This window comes from Dermochelys coriacea, chromosome 6 (assembly GCF_009764565.3).
Source record: "Dermochelys coriacea isolate rDerCor1 chromosome 6, rDerCor1.pri.v4, whole genome shotgun sequence".
NCBI classification, from domain to species: Eukaryota; Metazoa; Chordata; order Testudines; family Dermochelyidae; genus Dermochelys; species Dermochelys coriacea.
The window spans coordinates 37,506,525-37,520,497 of record NC_050073.1 but is presented as its reverse complement, the minus strand read 5'-3'; the positions used below and the strand labels follow the sequence as shown (position 1 = coordinate 37,520,497).

The 13,973-nt window shown below is 37.2% G+C and overlaps 1 protein-coding gene across 1 annotated transcript in view; it reads right to left on the bottom strand.

Annotated features, from left to right (window-relative positions):
- Nucleotides 1-2,842: 2,842 nt before the first annotated feature.
- DCDC1 (doublecortin domain containing 1) overlaps nucleotides 2,843-13,973 on the bottom strand; it is a 421,814-nt gene continuing 410,683 nt past the window's right edge. The window contains 2 exon segments of the mRNA XM_043516908.1: nucleotides 2,843-4,512; nucleotides 11,036-11,098. Of these exon segments, the coding sequence (XP_043372843.1) occupies nucleotides 11,036-11,098 (63 nt within the window). The 3' untranslated portion in view covers nucleotides 2,843-4,512.

Below are 13,973 nucleotides of genomic sequence, written 5' to 3'. Positions count from 1 at the left end.
CTAATGAGATCAAACAATTTTAATGAAAACATGACATTTCTTACCTATTGATTTATGTCTCTTTAAATCACACTAAATAACACAATCAAAAGAGCTATAGCCTTTAGCCAAAGCTTTTACATACTCAGGAAAGCTTTTTCAGACCTATCCTAAAAATTACTCAATGCACTAAAAAGTCTTATAAGGAAGCAATGAGGCTATTCTTCCTCTATTGCAGTGCAAATCTGTTTTCAGAATCAGTTTATAACAACCAAGATGGTGAGTAGGTTTCAATTCTGCCACTCAGTGTAAATGAGGCAGAATCAAACCCACATTATTTTCATGGAGGAAACATGAAGAAGAATTTGCTTTAAAAATTAATTTAATACTTATGAAAGTGACAACTGATATTAACCAGAATTTAGGATGGGATTGGCAATTACTGTTTAAACTTTGCCACAGCTTTGCCAAAGCACCTTGTCTTTTTTCCACTCTTAGAGTTCTTTTAAGTAGAGACTGCTACTCATGTAATTTTACCAAACTATGTAACCCAATTCATTTTTGTTTGCAACCTTTAATAGATTTTGAACCCTGTTCTCCAGAGATGAAAAGCTAATACACTATCCCACTGCAGCACCTAGACTCCTGAAACAATTACATGTCTGTCTGTTTAATTATAGTCCTAATCAGAGATGTGTGCAGGAAGTGTTTGAGTTGGAATCTGGATTAGGTATATGGGTCAAAATCTTGGCTCCTCTGTCAATGACAAAAATCCCATTGATTTCAGTGGAGCCAGGATTTCACCCATGGTATAGTTCAAGATTTGGGTTCAAGGCTAGGATTTACAATGATGGCAAAACCTTCAACACTGTCCTCTCATGACTTAGGTGGTGGAAATATCACAGAATCAGTCTGAGGAAGAAAGAAAAATGTAGCTATTTTTGCAGGATTCTGATCAAATCTAAACTGGAAAATGGGCTCCTAACTGGAATCAAAGATGAAGGGATGAATTTGATCACCAAGACTTTGAAGGGATTTGGATTTGAAGTTCCAGTCTTGGCCTAACTCTAATGCTAGTTCTTACCTTTACATATGCTATCCTTCAAATATGAAGCTGGATCATGGTCACGCTTACATGGGCATGCAGTGTGGGGAAGAATAAGGACTCACCTACTTTGCATTACCTGGATAAAGCTAATCCAGAATCACGAGCTGTTCTCAAGTTGTTCACCTATGTTACTTGGAGCAACTAGTGATAGGGAGTTGGTATGGCCATGGCTCTGCCCCACAACATGCCAGCCAATAATGCTGGTCAGTCACACACAAGGAGGGAAAGAGTATACTGCACAGCTCAAAGGGATCTAACAATTCCCTTCCCCTAGGGCAATTGGGAATTCTGGGAAGAAGCCTGGAACAGGCTGTGCCTAAGCAGCAGAATTTAGCTCATAATTAAATCTGTTGGAGAACAAATTTCAAATATACCTTTGAATAAGAACATGAACTATGTAGGTTAGAAGTTTAACCCTAGAGTTACATCTCTTGATGATTCTCTATGTGAACTCAGATATCTTACAGAATAGCCTGAATACTTTCCAAAAATTATAATAGTAAACCATTGGCAACATCATAACCAGTCAGAACACCACATATTTGGCTAAATTTTGTTCTCAAAAGTACCTGTGAAATTCCACTCTTTTTTTGGCAGAGAAACCCACGTACAGCTCCAGGCTTCACCTAGTTTTGAAAATATGGCTTTGGCATAGAAATGTGACAAGCTGCAATTCTGGGAAGAAAATTAGTGTGACCAGCAGAAGGTTGGTAAAGGCAGACGGGTCTTGGAAGAAAATAAAGGGTGTGAATATTGGCCTTAAAAGAGATGCTTTAACAGCAGAGATGATCTGGAAAGAAGACAGAGAAGTCTGAAGAGGAACCTGAGAAAAAGAACCTTGAATACCTGGAAGAGAGAGAGAAACCTAATCCTGGGAAACAGCCAACCAAAGTGATTAAAAATCTGATGTAAATATATTTGATTTTATGACAAGGTTTACAGTAATAGTATAGTTGACTTCTCTGGATCTTTAACAAGTTACATCAGGTGAAGATCTGCCCTTAGATCTGTAATTAGAAAGGTTTTTATGTATGATGATGGATAATTTCTTGTAAGACTACTGAATTTTATTTTGTAACTGTCTAAGCAAGAATACTCTGAAATCTTTACCACACATCCTTGATTAACTTTAATCTTTGGCTAAATTAGTATAAGAAAGACAATAACATGTTTAAATAAAAGCAAACAGAGTACCACTGAGCCTCATAAAGCTGTCTCAGTGAATGTTAGCAACAATGTTATCTTTTAAATAGTACAAAAGTAGTAGAAATTACATTTGATCAGATAGAACTACCCAGCAAACTGACCCATATTTATCAAGCCTGACCTATGATCATCACTGGACAAGATCTAGCCATCTAAGGTAAGTGTTTGCCTATGTTTAGTTACTACTACCTTGTGACTCTTATTCTGACCAGCAAATCTGTCTTAGGGCATGGTTACACTTGCAGATGTAGAGTGCTTTGTGTTAAACTAGCCTTCATAGAGCGCAGTATGTCCACACTGACAGCTACAAGTGCACTGACATGGCTACATTAGCAGCTCTTGCAGTGGCCATAGAGAGCAGTGCATTGTGGTAGCTATCCCAGTATGCAAGTGGCTGCAATGTGCTTTTCAAATGGGTGGGGTAGAGTGTGATAGGCAGTGTGTTGTGTGTATGTGGGGGGAGAGAGAGAGGGTTTTTGGGGGGGCTGAGAGCATGTCAGCATGCTGTCTTGTAAGTTCAGAAAGCAGCAGATCTGTCTTTCCCCCCCACCTCTCTCTCTCTCACACACAGCATTACACAGTAATGGTTGCTTTGTCTCGGAGCAGATAAGCATACCGGCTGTCAGAAACAGAGCTTCCATATCTGCATTCTTACAGCAAGTTCAAATCAATGAGAAGAGTGGCCACCTGATTTAAGGGGATTATGGGATGTTTCTGGAGGCTGATCAAAGCGCAGTAATGCAACACCTCATTCACACTGACGCCAGGGCGTTTCAGCCAAGATGCAAGAAGTGTTAATCTTCTCGCCGAGGTGGAGCGTTCTACGTGCCTTGCCAGCATGGACGGATAGTGAGCTAGTGAGCGCCTGGAGCTGTTTTAATGAGCTATAACTTGCAAGTGTAGCCAAGCCCTTTGTTTCCATCTATCTCATAGCTAGACCCCCTGCCAAGCTCCCTCCAAAAGGCCAAAGCAGTAGGTTGTTAGCTTTGGTGAAAGGGATAGCGTAAAGCTACAATAAATGACTTTACAATAGCAAGGAATATTAACTTAGGCTCTTACGCAATACCTCTGAAGTCAATGGAAAGGCTACCATTAACTTCAGTAAATGTTGGAGTAGGCTCTTAATTAAGCTTCTTTCTTTTGGTAAGAACAATTTTCCACTGGTTTGCTCAGTAATTAATTTTCTCTTTCATGTACTATGTGTCTGCTTCAGGTGAAGGCTTTTTGTGTGGGTATGTTCAACATTAGGCTCTTCTTCACCTAATAAAGATTTTCTTCCCACAATAGTGACAGTCTTTTAGGCATTAAAAATGGTGGTAACTTGTCTGCAGAAGCACAACAAGCAAATATGATTGTATAGCTCATGGATTTCAGAGTAGCAGCCGTGTTAGTCTGTATTCGCAAAAAGAAAAGGAGTACTTGTGGCACCTTAGAGACTAACAAATTTATTAGAGCACTTTCAAAGAACTTGGGATACCTGTGAAGATTATGATGTGTGAAATGTTTTGCCTGACACTTTTTGCTGCTGCTGTTCATTTCTGCAAGGAACCAGTGCAGAAGCTTCAGAACACAGTTTATTTTTATATCATTCCTGATTAAAAAAGTCTAAAAAAGTTTAGAACATTACAAAAACAGGTATCTTTAGAAACAAGTTTAATTATGATTGTTAATCAATTCAATGTAAATTACTTCACCTATATTCAGATGCTAAAGCTATTTTTCTTACTGAGGATTGTTCTCCAAATTACATATATGTATTTTAGAATAGATCTGTGCAACTATTCCCTTCAAACACAAAATCACTGCAGACAGCCTTTGCAAGAATAGATTCTGAAAATTCATTTTAATTATCCAGTCCCTCAATACTGTGGACTAATTCTGAAAGTTATGGAATTTACATAGCCATCAGTCACAATACTTAATTATTTGCTTAGATATGGAGCACACATTGCCATGCACTTCTGGAAAGCAGTTACTGCACATGCATGCACAAGCACTGTAACTGGTTTCCCAAGATCTGTGCATTGTATACAGGTGATCAGCCGTCAGAATGCAGCATTTTTGAAATGCATTTTATGTCACACCAGATTAATTGTGCAGAAGAGTGCACCAGTAGATTGCAGTCAACTTGAAACAAATAAAGATAATTTGCTGATGACATTTTTTCACTGTTCTTCTGGAGTCATTTGTTTACTGACAGCCAAAGCAATTCGTCCCTTCTGGGAAAAAAATAAAAGAGAATTTCAGTAAAACTTGCAATCAAATTAAAAATATTTTTTTCAGAATAGGTATATTAAATATGATGTTTTAAAAATTTATAGAGGCAGTTCTTTTAAGGTCTGATGTGAGTTATGAAATCTAATTTTGTTTTCATAGCTCTGTGATAAAATTTTATCAGTGTTATAAAAAGGGTCTTTACAAAGAATGACCGGAAACCTGAACTACCTGGTCATGCAATAAAAACACATTCCTCTACTGCGAAGTGTCAGACAAGCAAAGTTTAGCTGAAAATTGATCGATAAGTCTTCCTTTTACACTTGAGTGCACTCACTTTTTCTTCATAGGATAATAGGGTTTTTTTAATGGTTTTTCCATTAACATCAGACTTTACTGTTAGCAAGAAAAAGGTAGACATAAAAAAAGAGACAGAAACAGTCAAGAAAAGCTTTAGTGATCTTTAATGATATGGTGCTACAACTTAGAGATGGGTTTTGTTGTTCTTTTTTTTAAACAAGTGACAACTTAAAAACTCTTGGATTCTTCCAGCAGTGCAAAGTGGCACTAAAAATCTGCTTCACCACCTATCTGGGGTTTTTCCTTATGCTGGGGGAATCCCTCGGTCACATAGAAGCTATGCTCTGTGACATGAGCTGTATTTCCTGTACTGGGTCCAGGGTAGTGGCAGGAGGAGACTCCATGTTTCTAAAACTAAACTACCTTTTTATTAAAAGAACTGTTTACAGAGATGCTGTAATTGCAGGTAGAATTCTAACCACGTACACATGTGCTGGTCTCTACACTATTCCCTCCTGAAACGTGGGTTCCTCCCTTCAAATTCAATGTAGGTTGCGTCCACTTGGACAGCTGTTTTTTTTTTAATTTGTGGGGCAGAGAAAGCAAAAACAAAAGGTTTTGCTGAGTTTCTCAAAAATTTGCTGAGCAAAAAGATGCTTAATTTTGAGAACTCTAATAATTTTGGCAAATTTGATTGTCCTTTTTCCCCAAATTTCACAATAGTCTCTCTTTCTTTACTCAGAACACGACCATTGTCTGTGGCAAAAGTCTGCAAAAGTGCACAGGTGAATAACTGCTTCTTTATCCTTATGGCAAAATGACGAAGAGCCCCATAAATTTGCTGTGCTTCATCTGCATGCTCAGCTCTGTCTGTGAGTTTGACGCTGTGTCACTTAACTGTTGTACTGGATATTTCTTGTTCTTTTTGCATATTATTGTAAGCAGGAATGAAGCTAGGATTTTTGGGGGAATTCATTGGTGTCCCTGTCTTACCTATATGTGACATCACTAGCCAAAACAGCAGCAGTCCAGTGTATGTATAGACAGATGTCAAATAAATCAAAACGGTGAGACCATATAATTGAATCCCTGATTTATGAAACAGGAAATGTGTATACTAAAGGGACTGATTTATTATTATAAAAAACATTCAGACCTCTGTCTTGCGAGGTCACTGCAATTTGTCTGGTATGTTGGGTGAGGCAAAAGTGGGTGCTAATCTGCATTAATAGCTCTGCCCTCACTTACTCCAAAACACAAACCAGAGAAGTGCCTCCCCTTTTTATTGATTTTCATTTCCTTCTATGCTAGGCTTACCTTTCCCCTAAACTGGTCACAGTTTTATACGGAAGACTGAAAGGTAACATTGAAAGGTTGCCTTTCTCCTGCATATTCACTTGAAATGTTTTAGTTTATTAAAATTCATAATCTCTTTCACATTAGTAAGATTTTTTAAAAACTTTTGCTTCAACATTTTTCCATACAATAGCTTACCTGTGAATATAAGAATGCCTGGTATTTATCTCATGACTGGAAGGATTCTTATATCTTTTAAGAATACAGCATTACTTGTGGCTAACATTCTTTTTAAAAAACCCAAAATAGCTTTATTTATTTAGTTCTTTTAGGAGAGCAATAAAAGATTGATTTATAAGCACATACTATTGTGCATGTTGGTGAGAATAAGGAGTTTGAACAGGCCAGATCCCTCGCCGTACTATAAGATATTTGCATCACTAAAGTGATTATAAAGCTTCCCTAAAGTTTCAGCAGGCACAAAAATCCTGGCTCCAATTCACTCCTTCCTGTTTTCTCCTTCTCTGGCATATAGTTTGCAAGGGGGTATGTCTGGTGATCTCTGGCCAGCGTTATTGCCCATATGAACCTTTACAAGCCAGTGCAAGTTAAGCGTGCCAGTGCTGAACTGGTTCCTGGAAATCCAGAGGTATAAGGGAAAAACAACTGGGGCTTTAGACTACCTTTGCCTCCTCTCCTCAGGTGTGCCAACCAGAAGCTCTTATGCAGCTTAGGAGCTGGACCAGCGAAGTCTCCTTAGTATCTTAATGCTTATATGTTAACTTGACTGAAGGCAGTAGAATAAAACTGCTTTAAAAGATACATGGAAAAATAAAATGAAAGAAGGAAAGGGAAAGAAACAGGACCATCCTGAGGGAAAGAGGCTTAAATTGCCTAACATTTTGGATGGACGAATACACATATTTCTATGAAACCCATGAATCTCCCATCCCATATTATTACATATAATGCAAATTCAAGTTGAATTTAACATGGTACAGAAACTATGCAGCACTATTGCATGACCTTTTAAAAAGGCAGGTTTTTAACACCAGCTGAAGGCAGTTCAATTAAAATTGGAGGTTTAACCACCCAAAAACCTACTGGAACTGTCTTGATGTGCATTAATCCTAATTGCAAACTCTATGCAGCTAACAGAAAACAAAAAAGCATAGCTACTTTTTCAGTTCTGCCTCTTATCTGAAGAAGGTAACTTTGCAGTACATTCATAAGGGGATTATAATATGATTTTGAAGTGATCTTTACTTTAGGAGTTGACTAAGGCTAAATGAGGCCTGGATCCAACAAAACTGCAGAGATGCTTTCTCTTCCCTTCCTCAAACTCCTTGATCTTCATTTTTCATGATCCCAAACAGGGATCTTTCCTCTCAGACCCTTTTCCCCTCCCTTACTTTCTTCTTGTCTTCCCTCTCCCACCAATGGGCTATCTAATTTTGCTTTCAATTTATTTAAGATAATAAGGTTGCACAAATGTAAGAGAGTGCAGAATTTGGCCCTTCTCATTTATTCACTGAGTAGGTCCCTTTCAGACCCTGCTAAACCCAGGGTTGTGAGTTCAATCCTTGAGGGGGCCATTTAGGGATCTGGGGCAAAAATTGGGGATTGGTCCTGCTTCAAGCAGGGGGTTGAACTAGATGACCTCCTGAGGTCCCTTCCAACCCTAACCTTCTATGATACAGAGAGACCACTTGGCCAAGGTTCCTAGTATAATGCCTTAGCAGATCTATTCTATCAGGAAGCAACCTCTTTTTAACCATAATCTTGGGGGAGGGGTACTTCTTTGTGGATACAGAAGAAATAGATCTCGTAAGAAATACAAAAACTGCAGCACAAATGCCAAGGAAGAGTGAAGTATTTTGGTGTTTATATAGAGCATCCCATAAAGTTCTAATAGTAATGAACCCCAGAAAGGAGACCCACAGAAAGCGAACATCTAAATGGTTGTTATACAGTAGTTACAAGCAATAATTCCTGTTCCACTATGTTTATCAAACTGGACCTGAACAGAAACAAACAAATACTTTCTTATAAAATAAGAATCCACACAAAATTTCAAAAACACAAAGTGAAGGTAAACTTTGAGATTCTAAAAAATCAGCTATTTTTTTAACTTTAAAAACAATCATGTGCCTCTTCTCTACCTTGTTTTGGTCAAAGGGTTTAAGGTATATTTAATAAAGTACATCAAAAAAAGACAAGGGTGATAGGTGATGGGATACAGAGCACTTTATAAACAGGTGTCTGGTTCAAAACTGGTTAAAGTCAAAGTAATTAATCTCACCAGATGGGGATGTGATGACCTATATGAAAGGAGTTGTTTGTCTCACTCCAGTTACTAAATGACAGTGTCTATATACAAAAATACCATCAACACAATTATTACTAACTGGCACCCTTGTAAGCCTCAGAGAGATTCCATGAATTGAATTGGCATATATATTGAACTAATCCCTCCCCAACCCCCAGCACACACCGTCTTTCTCCATATTATTTATTTAGGGGCTAATCCAAAACCCACTGAAATTACCAAAAAGACCCCCAAGACCTTGGATTGTAAACTCTTTGGGACATGGACTGTTCTATCACTGTGACTACATATGTACAATGCAGCTCCTATCTCATCTGAGCGATTATTGTAATACAATTCCTTTAACTCAGTAATAATAAGATATTTTAAGATTTAAGATGGAAATACATGGCACTTCTATTTCACCCTTTTGAATTTGGGAATTTGGGATGCTGCATTGTATGGTACTGTATGCAGCATCAGTGACAGAACTGAAATATGTTTGCTTCAGCTGTGCCAAACATGGGGTATACTTAATAGAGCTGGTCAAAATTTTTAAAATGTCAAATTTTTGATACCCCGCCGAACATTTCAAAGATTTTCATCAAAAATTTTCATTTTCATTTTTTGATCAGCTCCAATATTTAATATTCACACTAGTATTCATTGCTAGTGCAAATTTGGTACCATATATTTTATTGTTCTGTTCTACTCTCTGACTGCAGTTGCTGCTGCCATCATTTCCAATTGTCCAGTAGTCCTGTGCCCTGCTGAGTTGGAATTATAGCCAGCAACAGCACCTCCTGGTCATTACTAATGGGAATTGATGTCTCAGATATGATTTACTCATCCCAGGAAGACACAAGTGATCTAGTGGGACTATCAGCAATTTGTATAAATAAATAACATACTTGAAAACAGTATAGATGTGGGGAAAGGCAAATAATAAATCACAGAAAAAGAAGGGAGGTGGAAATGTGAAAAGAAAAAGCTGTTCAAATAAAAGGTATATTTAAACACTTCATTGCTAAAATCCACTGCAATTGTGGTGCTGTTCCTTTAAACTGACATTTTATAGTATAATGTTCTGCATTTTCTGTATGTACCTACGACAGTTGGCAGCAGTCAAGAGGTTAAACCTTATTCATTATTTCTTCAGTAATTTAAGTCTACATTTATCTTTCAAAAGATCTTTATCAAGTCTTTGAAAGAAAAGACAAGTAAAAATTCTAACTGACATTTCCTTAGTGTTATGCCCTTTTTCTTGTAGATGTGGTCATTCTAGGTTTTTCATTCTTTGATCTTTGAAGAAGAAACTATATATGTCGTCTTTTAAATCTTTTCCGGTCACCTAATATAGTATTTTGACCAATTACAGAGCTTAATAATGATGAATAAGGGCAAGATTATTGCTGAAAGGAACAGTGTCAAGTTCTATTTCTTTCTTACAGCAAATAACTTGGAACCCATTTGCCCTTTTGCAAAAGTTTTTTTCTTGTGTTTTTAATGAAATTTGAAATTAACATTAATTGAGTGCTAGCAATATCAATTATGTTAACATGCTACTGGCTTTTCCAATGCTCACCAATTTTGCTTGAGGTATTGCACCAATTATTCATACCGTAGTTGTACACAAATGGACATCCTGGTCAACAGCCATCAATATTAGAAATATACAACTCATGACTGACATCCAAAATCACAGGCCACCCCCTGGAAGAAACTGAAAAAAACTTGAGCATGTCTGAGATATATTTAAACTATGGCAAGAGAGTAGCTCCCAGGCACACAGGCCTGGTTTGTAAAATGGTTACCACTTTTGTTCAGTCAGTGTGATGATGTTTTCCTTTTTCCTAACTGCATAATAGACATAGACATTACAGCCTTCATTTCACCTCTCATAATATTTTTTACCAGCTCATGCCACTTGTTCGTAATACACTTAGACCTTGATTTGGCAAAGCATTTAAGCACATGTTCATTGGGACTACTCACAGACTCAATATAAATATGCATAAGTGCTTTCCTGGGTCAGTGCCTTAGTTAGTATGGGGCAAATCACCCCACTTCTCCAAGCCCAAATACCAGAACTTGGTGCTGGGGAGTTCAGCAGGGATGGGTTGAAACAATCCTCCAAGCAATGATGTAGTGGAAGGAAACCTGTGGCATTGCTACTACTGATGCTCTACGAGTGTTGTAGCCTTTGGAGCTGCTTTGCCTTATCTCCACAGGGTACTGCAGAGTTGATCTACATGGCAGTTGTTCTACTAGCCTCAATCCTATTCTCCCTGTACCTCTCCATCAAACTTTGCTTTGTGGAAGATGCTAAAAACAGCAGCATCATTGCAGACTATGCACCAGCTTGGGAAATTTTGTCTCCCCAGTGCTTAAAACAGAACTGACTGATTCTGCTGCCCCTGGGGCTTTCCACAGGTGTTGGTAAAGTGGGAAGATTTTTCCCAGTGCATCCTACATGATGCTTTTCCTGAATTCAGAAAATAGCAACTAGTAGCAAATACTCAGCCAAAAAATATATAAAACATTTATCAGTGGCTTGGCTAATTACATTGAATGCTCTATCCACAGGCTGGTGGGTAGCCAGCCAACTAAATATCTTAGCTTACCTACTTGTTGAGGTGGTAATGAGCACTGGTAGTAAGAGCCAGAAGTGAACTGGGAGTTTTGGCCTACATTAGAAAATTATAGTCACCATTAATATGTTGTAAAATTATTAAATGCTTTCATATTCTCAATCAAGGCATTGTTCATACCATGTAAAATAATTCTAAAATATTAATTAACTAATATTTAAAATAAAATATACCTTTTCAGCTTAAAAAAGGAATGTTTTCATGACAAAAGGGTATTCCTTCAGTGTACAGATATATGTTGATTTGTTATCGTCAGAAAAGAACATTGAAACACTTTTGGTATTCAAGGAACAGAATAATTCCTCTTATAAATAATCACATGAACTTTACAAATTGATGTAAGGGGGAAAAATAGGTTGAACACCAACCTTCACAATGATCTTTTAAATTATGGGCAAATTTTGCTCCCATTTACAGTAGTGTAAATAAGGAGTAACTCCATTGATGTCAATGGAATTACAGAATTACAGCCATGTAAAATAAGAGTAAGAAAAGAATCTTGTCCTAGAGATTTTTTTCTATTTTTTATACGTATGAATAAGAACATTTTAGTGAATTTCAAAGTTGAGACAGATAGGCATATACAGTACATGAAAAAGTTAGAGACAAATGTATAGATCCTTCGGCTTCAAATTTTTAGGTTGCCCATAGAAGGGCAGGCAGTCACAAAAGAGGGTATTTCTCTTTTTCTTGAATACATCTTGCAAGTGAACACTTCGGAGCTATCAAGTCCTCATGTTAATTATGGATAAGAAAATGGTTTAGACAAGAAAAGCATGAGATATGCAGGCAAACAGGGTTCTCTTGAGGATACAGTGTACAGTCTGGTCACTGGTCTGTCACTGCTGATTTACATTTGGTTCACCTTAACATTTCTGTAGCAGCAGGAAATATATTTTTCAGAGAAAGCTGTCAGATTCAGGGATGTTGATACCATCCTAGCTTAATAATAAAATGGTTCTTGTTCATACAAGAATATTGAAATCTGATTTGTGGCCTATGTGGAGCTGATTCAAATGGATAAAAAACAAAAAACGGACATTACCAGGTTTATTAAAAATGTGAAGTGGTAGAATACATCTGACATAAGCATGTAGTCAGGTAACTATATGGGAGCCAATTACTACTAGATGGACCACCTAAGTTTCAACCAAATGGAACATTTCCATAATTTAAAAAAGCAAACATTTGGAGGAACAAGTACTGAATTTACTTGACAAGCACTGACAACAGTAACTATGAACTACTATAACTAACTTTGGGTGAGTCTATTCATTTATTAAAGTCTGTTATTCAAAGTGATTTTATATTATCCTTTTGGTTAAATTTTGAACTCTCATTACATTATGCTGTCTATTTACTAGTGACAAATAGTAAAATTTACCAATTGATCTTGGGGACATTGTAAAGCTGGGTACAAAACTTCCCTATTTTCATTTCATGAATATTGACAATCAATTGATGATTCTTTTAAGCATCTGCAAATTTAACTCAAGATAACTTTTTACCAGGGTTTTACCACAGCAAACCAGCTATCTATCCCCCTCCCCGCCCAGTACGTAGAGTTCTATTTCCTGCAAAACTGACTTTTCCTCTCATAGAAACCAGAAAAAAACATCTGAAGTGAACCAACACATTAGTGTTTTCACACAGACTGGATTTTCTTTCTGATTATGGCTAGTGGAAGAGGAGAGTTGTTTTCCACAGCCCAGCTGATATTCATAATGTGTAACTGGGAGACAGTATCCTGTCACACTGTAGCAATTACAACAGCTCGCTTGGGGGTTGGGTGGAATGGAGAGGGGCTAGAACAACTGGTAGCCTTCTTTAGCAGTTAGGGTGGTAGACTGAGATATGGACCCAGCTAGACTATTACAAATACACTGTTTACCCATCATTCTGCACATTGAACTCCCACTAAAGTGAGTGGGAGTTTTAAGTGCAGATTGTTCACTGGATCAGGCTCTAATTAGCTGGGCTGCAATTTACCTCCAGATGAGACCAGAAAATGAGAGGAGAGGAATAAAAAAAACATCATTAGCAATAGTTCGACTAGCCCCAGAGCACTAATTCTAATTTATTAGGATTCTGTATTTGCATACTTCAGTGTAAAAAAAATCATATATAAAAACAGAATTAGTCTAGTAAAATGCAAATTCCTATGCAGTTGCAGTTTCATATCTGGTTTTGAGAATTCAGCCACCAAATTCCTCTAAACATTTATTTTAAATTGTTTCTTTGGTTCTTTCTTCTTTGACTGAAGTAAAAACAGCCTGTATATCCAATTATAATTAAAATATTAAAAGCTGTTATGGAAAAGCAGTTAGTAGCTAACAATAGTCCTTATGATCTCTCCCAGCCCAAACAACATCAGGGGAATGCTTAATCATGCTCGGCACAGTCAGTCTCCTGAACTCTCCACCAAAGGCCATACACAGGCACTTAGAACAGGGGGTGATAGGAAGAATTAATGTGGCATTCAGTTGAAATGAGCTCTTTCATTTTCATGGAGCTGAATCAGGGTTATTGAGCTCGGTCACACAAAGACTACTTGGCAAAAAGCTAGTGAAATGGGGTTTTGGTTGATTTCAGGCCCTTGAAGAAATGGTCAGGACTATGTTTGTAAAGGTAACATTTGACCTACAAACTCCCCAGTAATTTTTATGGGAACTGTTAGTTTTCAAGAAATGGAAAAGTGGGAAAATATTTCTTTAATAAGATGAGGGATTTCTCTGTATTAGCTACACTATCATGTCAATTTTATGATGGAAAGTGGTTGCAATGTAGTAAATTTTACTGATATTATTTACACTTTCATCAATGAATTCCTCAGGAATTTAAATGTTCAAAGATAAGGTAAAATAAAAGTAAGGTGATATAGTAAGTGATAAGGTTACATCTTATGTAACAT